The sequence below is a fragment of the Patella vulgata genome, chromosome 8 (assembly GCF_932274485.2).
Source record: "Patella vulgata chromosome 8, xgPatVulg1.2, whole genome shotgun sequence".
In the NCBI taxonomy this organism is placed as follows: domain Eukaryota; kingdom Metazoa; phylum Mollusca; class Gastropoda; family Patellidae; genus Patella; species Patella vulgata.
Genome location: NC_065886.2, coordinates 39,439,346 through 39,456,823, shown reverse-complemented (window position 1 = coordinate 39,456,823; position 17,478 = coordinate 39,439,346). Strand labels below are relative to the sequence as shown.

The following is a 17,478-nucleotide window of genomic DNA, read 5'->3' as shown; positions in this document are numbered from 1 at the left end:
TTTCGATACGGTCAACACGATTGCTACGACTGACCTCAATATATGATAAGATCTGTTAAGACTACGATTACTCCACGGCTAAAACCACGACTTCAGTCGTAGCACGAATCAAGAAAGAGGGAATCTAGCATAAGCTTGTAAACACGACAGAGTTCAAATATCAAATTAATTCGTAAATATTCATTTCGGATAAGCTGACGTCTATGGCCATCTTGTATTCACGCGGCCTTCTTTATATAACATTTAATGCGTGGCAGTGAATGTCGCAAATTGTGCAGGTTCCTTGTATTTACTAATCTTTCCGTCTTATTCATCAAAAGTGATATCCTTATGCTAAGGGCAGACAAGCGTATTTTTCGCCTGATCGCGCCGATTAAAATTCGCCAGCGATTTTTTACGGCCGTTCATGAACGGGCGTATATAACGATCGCCGCGACAGTGTATGCCATTCTACGACTAAAGTACGCCGATCATATGACCTGTTCTAAATGGCGAATTGACGAAATACTAAAATTGCTGTTGTAGCTTGCTATTTGTTTGATAAAAATAAAACGCAGAATACCTAGAACGGCTCGTTGGACAAATCCCAACTTGTGGTACAGGAGTTAGATTCCACGTTTTGGCAGTGGAGGCAGACATTTTGAGATCATGTGATATTAATATACGCTGGACACGGGTACACGAGCGAATTTGATGGCCGGCGAAAAATATTCGGCCGAAAATATCTAACATGCTAGATACGAGCGAATGTTTCGCCAAGCAGAATCGAGCGATTTTAAAAATCGGGGCGATCGGGCGAAAACATGTGCTCGTCTGCCCCCCACTTAAATCAGTGGCAATTGGGCGGATATGTAATTCATAACTATAATGATATTATATTTGAGAGTTGGGCAATGTAGCGTGTGCGTGTATAATAAAACGCCGTATGAATCACCCTTATTGATATGAATACAATGAAATAAACTATTTAGTTAACAAATACTAGTACAGAGCTGTGGTAGGAATGGTGGTTTGTTGGAAACAACTAGATTTTAAGGTATATTGTATCTATATATTCATAACATGCTTAAATTACGAGAATATCAGAGTGCACCCATCTTATCTTCTTAGCAATTCGGGTGGTAAAAAAAACCGCAGCGGTGGCGTGTGCGCATTTTTTGTTATGACAATTTCTTAAGAGAAGCGGTTATAGATTTTACCTGAGATCAGAAATAAAAGTTTATGTGTGTAAATAGAACGCCAAAATTTAGGGCCCCGCACCAAGATCCCACTATTTTTTGTTCCTGTTCGTTCCTGTCTTGAAAACACCCGGAAACAACTCGTCTACCTCCTAAAATTTGCATAATCACATATGCCATCTTCCAAAAATATAATCAAAAGGTTAGGATAAAGAATTGTAATGAATTTCAGTGATGTCTCAAATCAACATCCAGAGTTATTGCACTTGGTATTAAGCGGCTGCGGTAGTCGAGTGGAAGGACTGAGAAATACTTTCCAGATTTTTCAATCCGTTTTTATTTTGTCAAGGGTGGCATCTGAGAGAATGATAAGAAAAGTATGTCTATATAATTATATAAAATTATTAGCAATATTAAAACTTCGAAAAAATTTGCATACTTTCCCTTTGTAGCAAAAACACCTGGGTTTTTCGTAATTTAAATATTTATGAGCTTGTACTTACATATACTATTATTTGTTTTAGTCTTTGTAATGAAGAGGGTGACATTTCTGCCCAATACTTTATGCCCGATTGTAAATGTCCTTTGTCCAAATCCGATCCGAATACTATTTTGTCGCGATTGTAAACGCCCTTTGTCCAAATCTAATCAGGCGACTGTTTTATCGCGATCGTAAATGCCCTTTGTCCAAATCCAACTAGAAAATAATCCATACAACATTTCGTATAATTATGATATTTTCTTTAAGGGGAAGTCTTATTTTTGGGAGATGTGATGATGGACCTAACTTGAGGTATTTCCTCGGTATATATATGTTATATCATAAACCAAGTGTCACACCCCGGGTACACTGTAAAAAATATCCATTTTTTATGTGGCCGAATTCCGTAATTTAACACCTTTTTTCTGTTAATTGATGGATTTTTTGGAGAAATTGTGTTAATTGTCTGAATTATTTCTTCAAATTACGTGTTTTATGTATTTCTGTGGAATATTCAGTATTAAACAGGAAATTTCTGTGAAATTTAGGGATAAAATGTTTTATTCCCTTCTATAACGGACTTAATTCTGTTATTTTACGGAATAAACGGTGGAATGACAAGGAAGTTCCGTGAAATTTAGGGATAAAATGTTTTATTCCGTTCTGTAATGGACTTAATTCTGTTGTTTTACGGGATTAACGGTGCAACGATAAGTAATCGTTTACATATATAATCATTCCTAATAATCATCATGTTATAGTATTCATTTCAATTTATTAACCATAATATGAAGAATCATATTTTGTAACGTTTGGTATATTAATTGACATGTATATCTAATTTCCATTATTTATAAGATCTATAAAGTGTATTGTTATTCATCATACGGTAATCAGATTGTAAGTATTTTCATAAATATGTAAAAGTATGTTTTAATGCTGCGGATGTTAAGGTTGTAATATCTGGTAATCAAGCACGCTAAAGTCCGGTTAGTACTACCGGTTGGCCAGTGTAAGTCGGTTTGTCTCTATGGCAGAGTCTGCATACCTGCGAATTGATAATACCGCAAACTTACATCTGAAAGCCTCCAACCACTGACGAGTAGCGGTTTGTGATACCTTGCTCTCGATTCTTATAATAGCGAAAAGAGGTTACGTTTAAAAATTATTTGCGATATCACTTCGGTGGAAGCGGACGTTAAATAAAGCTATTTCACGCACGCGTATAAAGTCAATGGTTAATTCAATGAAATTTTTATCACCTTCATGGTCAGGAAACAAAATTTACCAGGATTTTTTTTTTCTGTATTTGAAAATGGAATTTATGTTAATTGAAGGAATTTCTGTAAATTACAGGAAAAACAAATACGGATAAAATTTTCCTGGTAATTTTTGTTTCCGGAATTTTTTACGTTTTTTCACGGAAATTTTTGTTACAGTGTAGTAGTCCCTTTAATTTTAAATCTGTAATGAATGACTTGACTTGTAGGATTATAATCATAATATAATATTGTAAACAGTTTTATTCAAAAGTTATTTTAGGCATGTTAAGTCAATATTTTGTAGCTCTTCAGTTCTATTCAAAAGTTATTTTAGGCACATCTTTTGAGGTACACATTTCATTTATAATCGTAAAATAGACAACCGTAAATTTTTGATAATGCAAATTCAAAGCCTATTATACAGTAATCATACAAAACCTAGCACATATTTTGAAGGGCTCGATCTGCTGTTCAAATGACAGAACATGTTGTATTTCACTGAATATCAAAAACAATTAAACAAATCTTGAGTTGGGGTGTGTTTCATATAAGCGAGTCCGAATTCTCAGTATACACCCCTCCTGGAAACGGTACGGGATTTGTATAAAGGATAATGTATATGAGTACGGTAAGCACCTTACATTTATATGCTTAAAGATGCATTATGTAAGAGCTAAATCGGAAATGAAATGAAATAGGGTTTTAGCTTCCTACTGTTCTGTTCCTGTACTGGGCTAGTGAAGACGGGCATACGCCATACAGTGTGCTATGAAGGCAATTTTGCCCGGGAAGCGACACTATGGCCTACACTTATATAGAATTCCAACTGCCAAGGGATCTTTTACATGCACGCCAATGTATGCACGTCCCACCCGAACGACTAGACAGCTGTCTTTGTCAGGGCCTCCGTCCTGCACGAACTAACTCGGCCTATTACAGATTTTAATTTTGGCTTCAAGTATTGTAGAAGTTATTATTTAGTCATGTATTCACATCAAAAGTCTATAACCAACTCTCTAGAGCATCGGATGGCACAGATTAAAATAAATCGCCATTAATGGTTTAATTTAGAAATGGATATCGTCACTCAGAATAAAGTAATTTCAATGAAACTTTAACTATATTATTTTTGAATTATCTCTTTGTGCACTATTATAGTAATAAGGGTCAGCTCTTTATCTAAATCTTACATAATGTATCTTTAACCACACGATTTATAACAAGTAATTTGTTTTGTAAAAGGTCAATCCATGCCATTCAATAAGATATCATTTATTGTTATAAATCATTAATGCAGTTTATAAAAGAAAGATAGGAAATGGGGTGTAATATCCTATGGAAGGGTATCGCTGCCGATATTAAATGCTCTGCTAAAATGTCATTTCGAGTGAATATATGTAAAAAAAAATAAATACAATGTACAAAGTCATAATACTGGTAAGGATAAAGTCAAAATACCTCTAAGGCCAAAGGTAAATGTTAAAACGTCAAATGCATTGTGTCAAATGATAAATTTCACTCTTTACATTTTACATTTGCTCTCTGCCGTATTTCATTTGTCCTTTACGCTTTCTACATAGCTTCTTACGCATAGCGCTATCCTTGATATGTAAATGTGAATACCACGTGACTTATTAACATATACGGAAACCCTGCCATAGTATGCCACATTTCTGGAGACGGGCGAACGTCATACATTGTCCTACGGCCTACTCTTATATTGTATTTCAACTGTCAATGGTGCTTGGAAGTGCACACCAACTTGTACACGGGGACCTCGGTTTTTCGTCCCATCCTAAAGACTAGACCCAGCCCTTGCCAACTATCAACCTTTGCTATCTAACCACACACCTAACTGTCTAACCGCCTAGCATGCTATCAAACAGTACTGTCTCACCACTTAACCGCGCTGTCTCACCACTTAACCGCGCTGTCTAACCACCAAACTCGACATAGGCGACATAGGCTATATGTTACTCTCAATCGGGCAGACCGACTTCATGGACACAGCAGTTAAATAGGGGCTAACTGATGCTGATAAGAGCTAACTGGTTAGGGTCCAGTTATGGGTTAAAAATCTGTATGGCCGATACGTTATACATTCCTCAATCATAATCCCTTAAATTAACATTTGTCTTATCATTAATGACGTTAGTGGAGTTTAGCAAAAGGTAGTTATATTTCCTGGAATCGGATGATATAACCATAACAGCAGACGAGCAGTAGGTAAAATGCGATTGATTTGCTTTCCATTCTGGATATATGACCCAAGCTAACATTTACCACAAAATGGCGGGTGATTCACACGATGAAACGGCTAAGCTGCTATCCTATACCCAAAACGATAAGATGAATGGGCAATTAAACGACAATGTTAGTTTCGAATCACCAAAAATGGAAAATATCGAAAAGCCACTTGAATCGACTGCTGTTCCATCACCAGCAATGGAAAATATATCGGCTACGCCTCTATCAAACAATCACGATGACAACAGAAATGTGGATTTAAATAACAGTGCTGAATCACCAACAATGGAAAATACTGATAACCTAGTTGAATCGGCTGGGCTATCTAACGTTGAAGACGATAAAAACGACAATGTTAGTGTCGAATCACCACCGAACATTCAAGATGATAAGAGAAATGTTGATATCCAGTCACCAGAAAGGGAAAAAACCGAAAACCCTGATGAATCGACTAGGCCATCACTAAACATTCAAGTTGGAGAATTAAACGACAATGTTGGTGTCCCATCACCAAAAATGGAAAATACATCGGCTACGCCTCTGCCAAACATTCAAGATGATAATAGAAATGTGGAATTAAATAACATTGTTCGGTCACCAGAAATACTTCAAGAGAGGGACAACATTGAAAACCCCATTTCGTAAGTATAAACCCCACCCGTTCCGGATCTGGATCTAGTCAGTGAGTTCTAGATTCTACAAACACAGGGGCGGGTCCAGGAATTTTTGCAGGAGGGGGTTTGCCAGGCTCCTGTTAAGGAAATTTGACAGTTGACAATGCACGATGCCATCATCGTCACTAAATTACGTAGGCATGTATACATAAAGATATATATGCAACACCCAGTTTGACGTCAATTTTTATATGAATTAATAGGATCACATTGTGATTTATTTTCATTGATGCAAAGCATTAATTGTGATATCACACATGTCTATATCATTATTTCACGCTTTGAATCCCAATCCCATCCCAGCATCGGATAATAAAGGATAAAGCACACGACCGTTAAACTTTTCTCATAAAGTGTTGTTTTATAATTTTTTTATGTAGCTGGGCAGGGTGACCCCCGCCCCTGGATCCGCCCCCTGAACCGATGTGTTACACCCATGTATACTTATATAATATTGAAATCCCACTCTGTAATTGTATAACCACTCTAACTGAAAGCGTCATTATACATACCAGTAATTGAGTACAATTATATAAACCTTTATGCTACTTAAAACATGTCTTATGTCTATGTCTTGAAAATATAATTTGGAGTTATTTATTTCATTCATTCATTTATTTTACTTCAGGAATATGCAAAGTTTGATGCATCTAATAAAAGGGAATATAGGAACGGGGATATTAGCTATGCCGGTTGCTGTTGGCAACGCTGGATTATGGGTAGGATATTTTGTGTCCAGTTCTATCGTTTGTAACACTCAAATAAACGCGAATCTAACATATCACGACATAATAGTAGCAACTCAGTGCTAGCACGATAACAAAGAAAGAATCCAATACCATTCTGAGGAGGTCGGAGGGGGCTAATGGTCTAACACGTTTCTCCGGTTTTCTCCACTGCTGAAGAGTGAAGACCTCTACACGCAATTGAACTATATATTACTAATGACCCAGTTTGTGTGCTCTTTCCATTTTTGTTTCCTACTGATAAGCAACAAAGCTTTGTTTATTAATTTGTGATTAATTCTTGGCTGACTATCGACAAAGGAACACAATATCGCTTATTTTTCAACATACGCATACACGTGCTAGTTCAGATGAAAAAGCACATAAGTATAAGTTCTTTTAAATGTAAATATATTACTAGTCCTCATAATCCATTTATTACAAATGGTAACTAAATGCCAATACTACTTTTATAGGTGGGAACTGTGGGAATACTGTTAATAGGTGTTATAGCCACACACTGTATGCATCTACTCGTCAAATGTAATCGTATCATGTGCAGAAGGTAAAATCAATTTATGTACATATAATATAGGATTTCATCACACACAGATAATACAAAGTATGTGGCGAAATGTTCAATAAAAGTTTATAAGATATTTCCACTTTAAAGCTGTGTTGAAAAAACAAAATTAAGAAAATAAAACACAGACGCCATCTAAGTAATAGAATGAGGGCGATATAGATACTTCACCTTGATCAAATAACTCTGCAGTTAATACAGTAATTCGCTGTCAATGCAGCACGGTTTCGAATCTCTGTAATAACAGCGAAAACCACCTTTCTGGCACCATCGACGGTTCAGTTCCCGATGACACAAATGGGTCTGTTCCCAATAATATTCACCCAAGAAGAAAATATTTTCGATCTATTACCTTGGCTTTACCATTACTTACTTCGTGACCGGTGCAACGACCAAGCTGCACGCGAAGAGTACATATTAATGAGTTTAATTCATATGTCGCTCTTCACTTAAAACAATAGAATTAGGATTCTAGATTAGGATTCGCTATAACCCCGCCTTTAAGGCTGAGTACGGATCCCGCATCTAACATTTATTCCGTCATTTTGAAGATAATAATAAAGTGACTGCAATCCGAATATTACAGGTCGGGTGCTGATACCTTGGATTATGCTGATGTCATGGAAACAGCTTTATCAACGGGTCCATTAAAACTTCGAAAATTCTCAAAAATAGCCAGGTATGAAATTTATGGAAAAAGCCAAATAATATATGTTTTATGTCAGTCCAATATTTCTTTAATAGTGAAATATCGCATTTGTGATGTTTACAGGGTTTTTTTTCCCGCTAATAAATTTTATAAATGTCAGCTACATTTATAAAATACTTTTTTTTTTTATAAATTTAAATTGTGTTATATTATTCAAGCAATTTGTGTTTAATGGCAACTCTGTTTTTATTTTTAATTCAGATATTTAGTTTTAACGTTTATCATCATAACACAAGTTGGTGGTTGTAGTGTTTATGTTGTTTTTATTTCTACAAATATAAAACAGGTTAGTTTACGTATATTATAACAATACTGTAGTGGACCGGCGTTTCGACCACGGATGTATCGGCCACAAAGGTTCAACCCACAGAACTTAAATAGGTGCTAAATGGTGCTAATAGGATTATATTGTATCATATTAATATAGAGGGACGGCTTTAAGAGAGAGGGAGGGCTGGATGTAAATCTGAAACTCATTGGTACCGGAGATTACAAATTCGTCCTCGGTAATTATTTAGTGACTTTGCTCGACCACATTTCCAAATCGCTGTCTAGTTCGACCATCATCGACGCAAAGGCCCGTAACTAGGGGGTGGGGGTGGGGGAAACCCCCTGCAAAAAGCGCCCCCCCCCCCCCCCTGTGAAAACATTGTTGACTATAGATATACATTGTCCGTCAATTTTACAGCACCCCTGAGAACACTTCCCGCACCCCTCGTTGCTCTAAGCTAGTTACGGCCCTGTCGACGCAACGAACGTGTTCATGCTATATATATATATATATGTATAATATATAGACTACTGTATGACCAGTTTTCCTTTTATGGTCATAAAAACAGAATATAAATGTACATTTGCCGTAAAAAAGGTCGAATCATTTCCCATTGGTAAATCAATCGTTTGCTGTATTATCTCGATCCCTGAACTCACATATAGGGTTGTATTATCGACGGCAACAGTGTCAGCATTCCGACGTTTAAAAAAGATGCCAGGAATTTTCTAATATCTCTTCTTTTTATAGGTCATCAATCATTTTTATCCCGACGACCCAACCATTAGAATTTATGAAGTTGCAGTTGCCACCATTTTGGTGGTGTATTTCTTTGTGGGGAACTTACGTACTTTATCACTGTTTTCAACTTTTGCTAACCTTCTTACAGTCGTAGGTCTTCTTATAATTATATATCACGTGACACAAGGATTACCAAACGTCGATTCACGGCCAGCATTTACTGGATGGAATAATCTACCTTTATATTTTGGTACAGCTCTCTACGCTTATGAAGGAATAAACTTGGTAATGTACATTGTGGAGTTTATCTCTCGAATCCTTTGATTTAGGTTTCGAAATATTTATAGTAAGCCAGTTTGTTTACTCAATTTTACTCAGTTATGGTAAAATTGTCCACAGTGGAATAAATAACCTTTTCAAAAATCGAACAACATATCAAATTTCATTCGACACTTTTATGTTTTACCCAGAATGAGGAGTTTTGTCATTTGAAACGCTCATAGGCATAACTGTTGATTTTTTAGTTGCCCTAGTCACGACTGAAAATAAAGTAACTCACGTATATTTTTTTTATGTGAAGTTTAAAAATGACATAATACTATGTTTAGGTTTCGAAATATTGACCCCTGTTTGTAAATCTTAAATTTATTTAAATTATTTTATGTATATTAGGCTACGAATTTTTCTTTTAATGGAGTAAAAATGATGTAGGCCTAGTGCATCATTCAAGACCATCTGCATTATCCCGGTCGGAGCAGAACAGTAAGACGTTAAACCTCATTTCATTCCATGTCGTTGCATCATTCAAGAGTTCCCATAAAGGCTGTAGATTTTCGTTATATATTTGTAGACATTCCTTGCCAGAATTAAAATTGTTTTCATTTTATTTTTTTTATAACCAGGTTCTACCAATAGAAAATAAAATGCGTCATCCGTCAGCATTTGGTGGACTGGATGGCGTTTTGAATCTTGGCATGGTTACCGTTTCATGTCTGTATACAGCAGTTGGTTTCTATGGTTATCTGAAATATGGCGATGACGCTAAAGGCAGCATAACTCTCAATTTACCAAATGACCAATGGTACAGAACATCACCGCAATCTTTCATCGTAAACATAAGCATTCATTCGATAAATCAATATGTTTTCTTTACAAAGGGAAAGTGGGCGTTGAACCTTAAAGGAAAATAAACTTTTAAAAATGAAATGAAATGGGGTTTAACGTCCTACTGTTCTGCTCCTAAACTGGGCTAATGAAGACGGGCATACGCCATACAGTGTGCTATGAGGGAAATTTTGCTCGGGCAGCGGCACTACGGCCTACTCTTATATCGAATTCCAACTGCCAAGGGATATTTTACGTGCACGCCAATGTATACACTGGACCTTGGTTTTTCGTCCCATCCGAACGACCAGACAGCTGTCCTTGTCAGGCCCTCCGTCCTGCATCACTGACAAGGGGGAACCACGCCGGAAAATCTGGATGAACTTTCTCGGCCAATGCAGGGTTTTCAAAATGGGAGAGAGAGAGGGGGGGGGGGGGAGAGAGAGATGGACTTTAACGTGCGCTCGACACAAACTAGGTCATTTCGGAACTAACATATGGTTCAATTTTATTTCAATAATTCGCTTCCGCGTATTGGTCTTTAGCAGTGGGAGGACCCGGAGAAAACACACGGGGTTGGACCGGCGACCCTACTCCTTGTCACGTACAACCGTGGAATCGAAACCACGCCAGTTGACTCAATGACAGACCTTATGATACAGCGCACACGTGCTAACCATTTAAAATGGTTTCCGAAATCAACAGTATTAAGTAATCAGTCCTTGGTATGCAAGATGCAGTGTATGCTGTGGCTTTCTAAACCATCTTATAACATTTATGTATTTGGATAGCCCACCTATGTTGATATTCGTATGATGACAGCCATCCGAATCAACGTTTATAAAGTGTTTAAGTGCCCATGTTCAAGCGTTAGTGACCAGATCTTTCAATGTGGAACCCCGATTTGATACATAGCGATGACATGCATGAGGGAGCCACAGGGATTCACTAAGTATGACCTTTTCTCCTTCTTCATTATACCGGTTGGTCCAATAGAGTAAGACCGTAAGCTCCATTTCAGTTTAGTGAATCGGTGTAATTTATTCATTTTGTACCTTGGGGAAAACGGCTTAATGTCTGTTAACTCTTTCCTGTGAACAATTAATTAAGGCCTGCGGGTTAACCATATTTGAATAGCTCTCATTATATAAGTAAATGGTACCTCAAGTTTAAATAAATTTGTTTATATTACAGGTTATATTTATCAGTAAAGTTAATGTTTGCTCTGTGTATTGCTATATCTTATGGTGTCCAGATGTACGTTCCTGCTAAACTTCTGCTACCATTCTTTAAATCTAAATATGAAAACACAAGATTTGAGAGATTTGGGGAATATTTTGTTCGTACTGGACTGGTGCTCATTACCTGTAAGTTAATACTATATAATTAATTATAGATCAATCGAAAAAGGGGTCGTTTGCTTTCCTATTCTGGGGGGGGGGGGGGAATCGTCAATTTCACCCTGGTATTTAAATCTACGGGAGCCTGACGCGATTTGGACCAATGGGTTTTGTTTTGAGAAAGGTCTTTTCTTCGACAATTGTGTGCTGCATACGCATTTTGTTGAGCAGTTAAGCTGCATTGTGTATTATTAAGTTATGTTGTATTAATTGTATCTATGTATCTATGTTGTATGTATCTATTCTTTTCAGTTACCTGTGCCGCTGCTGTTCCACATTTGGGTTTACTGATATCTTTAATTGGCGCGTTTTCGGTCAGTTCTCTCGCTATCATTTTTCCAGCAACGATAGAGATGGTGACATTAACAGCTGAAAACGAAACGTTACCTAAGTGGATTCTTGTTAAAGACGTGTTATTGGTACTCTTGGGAATTCTCGGCTTCCTGACTGGAACTTATACGGCTATACAAGCAATTGTAGAAACATATTAAACACTAGTGACATTTTATTTGTGATATCTAAAAAATAGAAGTAATTTCTAATCCCCAGTAAATAAAGGGGTTGATTGTGTTTGTAACTATGGTCTATTAGCGGTTGGCGTTCTTCCGAGATGCCCTAAATCAACTCTGTGCATTACAGACTGGTTAAACTAATCCGTAAGATAACACTCCTCTATAACATTGAGGTTATGCCAATATTTCGTAAAGAGGACTCTGTTACAAATGTTTTATCTTGGTCCGTATGTAATCAACTGTTACAGAGTAGTGTTACACAAAGTAATCTGTTACATAATTTTCTAATATGTAGTGACATGTTACAAAAATGCGGTTATACCTGATGATCAGTGTAAAAATTATTCTTAGCTCGTCATCATAATGTTATGTAACTGTCTTAACGTTGTGTAACGTAATGATCTGTTATGCCAAAATGCCTCACTGTCAGTAGCATTGCACTTACAGGCGCGGTGGATAACTCTGTCTCAAAAAATGAGAAAGGAGTTCTATGTACTACGACTATGGTTACTCTATACAGCGAGAACCGGATTATGCTTATATCACGATTATATTAACACCCAAATTCACCCAAATTACGGCAGCTTGTTGTGTGATGTCAGATGTGGATAACAATATAATGCTTTAAGATAAAAATAGATTTTATAAGTATTTTAATCATGCTTTTGTAAATTTCGTGGATGTTTTGTTATTTTATATATAAAAGTATCGCCTTGTAAATACACCTAATATATATTTTATAGATTATTTTTATCGTTGTTTTTTTGCTATGAACAAAATGGACTGTTACAGAGTAGCGTTATACAAAGTAATCTGTTACATAATTTTATAATACGTAATGCATGTTACAAACTGTGGTTGTACTTGATGCTCGACGTACAAGTAATTATTGGCGTGTTATCATAGTGTTATGTAACTACTTTTACGTTGTGTAACGTAATGCTCTGCTATGCCAAAATGTCTCACTGTCAGTAAGTAGCATTGCACCTATAGACGAGGGAGATAACGCTGTCTCCCCCGCCACCCCCCCCCCCCCCCAAAAAAAAAAAAATTCAGCCAAATTACGGCAGCTTGTTGTATGGCGTCAGATATGAATAACATAATGCTTTATCACCCAGTAACACATTCTACAGTATAGATATAGCTTGTGTGATAATTTTCATAATCTACTGCATGAATTTAATGGGTCATTCAATTTTTATTGGGGCATTATGGATGTACGCATGAATCCTCTTGATTTTGACATTTCATGTGAATTAAGCATTGGGCCAAGAGAGGGTGAACCATGGTGATTTTTAGCACTCTAGGATTTTCTGTTCCCGGAGATAAATACGTATCAGACTAAGCTTGTAAACACGATAGCTATCAAATATCAAATTAATTGGCAAACATTCATTTCGAATAAGCTGTCGTCTATGGCCATAGTGTCAGAGGCGTAGCCGTGAAATATATATTGGGGGCGGGGGGTCAGCAAATGAAATTATATAGAATGTTGAGAATCTGTGACGCCGGAGGCACGAGGCTGCGCAGTCTTCTGTCAACACTGTTTTGGCATATTTTACGGGGTTAAACTAAAACATCACACCAACATATTGGGATATGTACAGGTTTTATACAGATAGAATCTTAACTAATCCTAATAATTGTTGTAAATACATAGGAGTTAGGGCCTACTATAATGTAATTTTTTTTTTTTTTTTTTTTTTTTTACTACACTTTATTTACGTCAGATTTCTACAAGCATATATTAAGTACATTTATATCTTAAATGATAAAATACATTATTCTATATAAATGGTGAGTCGCAGGGTTCCTACTATACACAGATCTAAGTACATAAATCCATCAATGGGGAATCGTTATGGAGGCAATCTGTTAATTCTTAAAAAGATATTTCCATTTATTTGTGTATAATTCTGGAGATATCTCAATCTCCATTTTAGCATGCTCTACTAAAAAGCTTTCATACTTATTAGTATTGAGCATTTCGTTTCGTAGTTTAGCCCGATATATATAGAATTTAGTTAAAATAATTACATGATTAATGAAAATCCATTCAGTATTACTTATATAATTTGATTTGTTAGTTAGACCAAGGTGTATTATATGTGTTTTTATATTTATCTTTGTATTACCACGATCTAGGATAGTATGAAGATGATTCCATATTATTTGTGAAAATGGGCAAAGGACAAAGAGATGTTCTACATTTTCTATATTAGATTCACAGAAAGTGCAGAGTGTGTTATCAACTTTTCTAATTTTGAATAATTTATCATTTGTGAATATAATCCTATGGAGATATTTGTATTCAAAACTCCTCAGTTTTGTACTAAGACATACAGTGTTTATTATTTTGAATATATTTTCTACGTCTAAATCACTTAACTCGGTATCTAGAATGTGTTCCCATTCTTTAATGGCTTTTGGCCTGCTGAACTTTGCTTGTATTCGGCTATCATAAATATTTTTTAAGTTTACGTTGTGAAAATGGGTATTATATATTTTGTAAAAATTAGTATTTATATCTTCCAAGGGAGTTCTATTACAATTAAAATTTGTATGTACCGCACTTTCAAACTCGCTCGCTTCCTGTACATACTGCAAGATACACTTTTCTATTCCTTTTAAGATAAATTGATGTTTTTCTAAATATTGATTATCGATCTTATTTATTTTATCAAAATATTCACTAACGTACCGAATATTATTGTTAAAAAGAAAGTTTAAAAATATAGTTTTATTATTAATCTTTATATTTGTATTATTCCAAATAATTTGATTTTCAGTGTGGGCAATGTTCTTTATATGCGTTGTGTAGATTGTATACCAGTTGGCATACAGGTTTTTATAAAAAGGAATTTTTAGATTTAACTTATCTGGAAAGTTGCATGCAGGTAATAAATTTCCACCATATTCAGCCATAATGAATTCATATGGTATGAGCCATGTTTGGATTGGTGACTGATATATTTTTTTAATCCAAAAAATGCTATTACATATTAGGAATTCTTTTAAGTCAATCATTTTTAATCCGCAATTTTTATTTTTTTGTATAAGAATGTCTCGCTTTATTCTGTCAGGACCGTTCCATATAAATTTGTAAAAAATTGTGTTTAGTTGTTGAATAGTAGAATCCGGTACTGGATTAACAGTGGCCGGGTAAAGAATTCTTGGAATGCAGAATGTTTTAATTATTTGTATTTTTCCAATTAAAGATAATTTATGTTTATCCCATACTTTTAATATTTGTTCTATTTCATTTATTTTATTTCTAAAGTTTAATTCACTAGTAATTTGAGTATCTTTTGAAAAAAGGATCCCGAGGATTTTTATAAATTTTTCGCATAATACTATACCGGTTGATTTTAATTTGTGCATTAAATTCATATCACAGCTATTTAAATTATTGCTTCTGTTTTATTAACGTTAATTATAAGCCCCGAAACTAAACCGAAAAGTCGCAAAACCTCAAGCAAATGTCGTGCAGAGCTAAAATCTTTTAATAATGCCGTTATATCATCAGCAAAGGCTACAACTTTTATGGATTCTTGACCAAATTTTATTCCATTTATATTTATATCGTCTCTAATAGCGCATAACAACAGTTCTATGATCAAATTAAAAAGATTGGATGACATTGGATCGCCTTGTCGTACACCCCGTTTTACATGAAAATAAGGGGTTGTAAATCCATTGTTTATTACACAACAGGTGATAGTTTTGTATTGGGTTTTTATCCATCTAATAAAGTTACGTCCGAAACCGTACGACGATAAAGCTTGTATTAAAAAGTTATGGTTTATGCTATCGAAGGCTTTTTGGAAATCTATAGCCAAAAGAAAGCCTATTATTCTTTTTTGTTTCGCAAGATCGAAACAGTCGGAGATAATACGGGTATTTTCATGAATGTGGCGACCTGGTATAAACGCGGATTGATTTGGGTGTATTAATTGGTTCAAAAATGGTTTTAATCTATTAGACAAAACTTTGCTTATCAGCTTCACATCGACATTAATAAGCGTAATGGGTCTCCAGTTAGTTAAGCATGTTCTATCTTTATTACCTTTAGGAATGAGTTTAATAACTGATTGACGTTGTGTTACGGATAAAGATTCTTCTTCAAAGCTACAGTTATACGAGTCTAATAATAATACATAAATATCTGGCCAAAAATGTCGATAAAATTCAATTGTGATACCATCATTTCCTGGAGATTTATTTATTTTAAACGAGTTTAAGGCCTTCTGAAGTTCGAAATAGTCAACTTTGAATTCAAATAAATCCTTCTGGTATTCATTTAGCCTTTCTACGGGTCTAAAATTTGTTATAAAATTGTTTTCCTTTTTAAAAGACGTATCTTTCGACGCATATAAATTTTTATAAAATAGAAATATTTCATCCGAAATTTCAATGGGGTCAAATATAGCAGAATCGTCTGATTTTTTAAGCTTATTTACTGTCGTAGCACATTTTCTATCTTTTTCTAAGTTTAAAAATAATTTTGTGTTTTTTTCACCATTTTCATACCAGTTTTGTTTAGATCTAATAATTGCTCCTTGCGTCTCATCAATGTAAATGTTATCTAATGATTGTTTAACTTCAGTATATTGATCATAAAGTTTTTCGATAATTTTGTTGTCACAAGGTTCCTGTTTACTGATAAGGGATTCAATCTTGACCAGTTCTTCAATTAGACTATTTTTTACAGCTTTTTTAAGTTTTTGTTTCTTTTTGGAATATCCTATAGAAGATTCCTTTATCTTAAATTTAATGAAGTCCCATAAACCATTTTTATTTTGTTTGTCAAAATATTTACTTTTCCATATCGGTATTGATGATTTTATCATTTTAGTATATGTCTTGTCTTTTGTTAGCGAAGAGTTAAATATCCACAGATTTGGTCCGCGTGGATAATTGTTTATTTTGATATGTAAATGAATTGATGAGTGATCAGTAAAGGAAGTTGGCTTTATTGTACATGATTTTATACAATCTTGAAGTTTTTCCGATATCAGCCAAAAATCGATTCGACTTTGTATCAAAGGCTTCCTTTGTTTCCAAGTAAAACGCTTATTATTTTGATTTAGATTTCTGAATATATCTAAGAGGTTAAAATAATTAATTATATTGAATATGGCAGTTTGGCCTTTTCTTTTCAGTTTATAATTGCCGCCATATCTATCAAGTTGAACATTTAGGACATTATTAAAATCTCCGCCAATTACCATTGAGAACGTGTCAAGTTCACTACATAGCTGTTGTAAAGATTTAAGTAATCTTGTATAATAAATGTACTGGTCATTGTCAGATATAGGGCTATATGTATTGACTAAAACTAAGATATCATTATAGACACTTATTACTAAAATGTTAAAATAACCTTTTTCATCGGATTCGTTTTTAATAACATTTATGTTATTGTTACTTTTTAAAAAAATAGCTGTCCCTGCTGAGTTGGTTCTACTATGTGAAAACAATATGCGATCAGCCCATTCGTTCTGCCAATCGGTTTCATCGCATACACTGCTGTGAGTTTCTTGAAGGAAATTAATAGCACATGATTGTTCGTTTAACCAATTAAATATCTT

General features: G+C 35.0%; 1 protein-coding gene across 4 annotated transcripts; it reads left to right on the top strand.

The window, feature by feature from the left end:
• Positions 1 to 938: 938 nt before the first annotated feature.
• LOC130010293 (proton-coupled amino acid transporter 1-like) lies at positions 939 to 15,126 on the top strand. Of its 4 annotated transcripts, none has more exons than XM_056102622.1 (10): positions 939 to 1,036; positions 5,077 to 5,809; positions 6,471 to 6,561; positions 7,044 to 7,132; positions 7,737 to 7,829; positions 8,061 to 8,145; positions 8,881 to 9,156; positions 9,774 to 9,952; positions 11,170 to 11,342; positions 11,628 to 15,126. In XM_056102622.1, exons 2-10 carry the CDS (start codon positions 5,184 to 5,186, stop codon positions 11,864 to 11,866), a joined length of 1,851 nt encoding a protein of 616 aa, XP_055958597.1. In that variant the 5' UTR covers positions 939 to 1,036; positions 5,077 to 5,183; the 3' UTR covers positions 11,867 to 15,126. The 4 variants fall into 4 exon arrangements, with proteins under 4 accessions (XP_055958597.1, XP_055958600.1, XP_055958599.1 ...); XM_056102625.1 differs by having other exon boundaries at positions 982 to 1,036; positions 5,194 to 5,809; XM_056102624.1 differs by lacking the exon at positions 939 to 1,036 and adding an exon at positions 1,087 to 1,555.
• Positions 15,127 to 17,478: the final 2,352 nt, after the last annotated feature.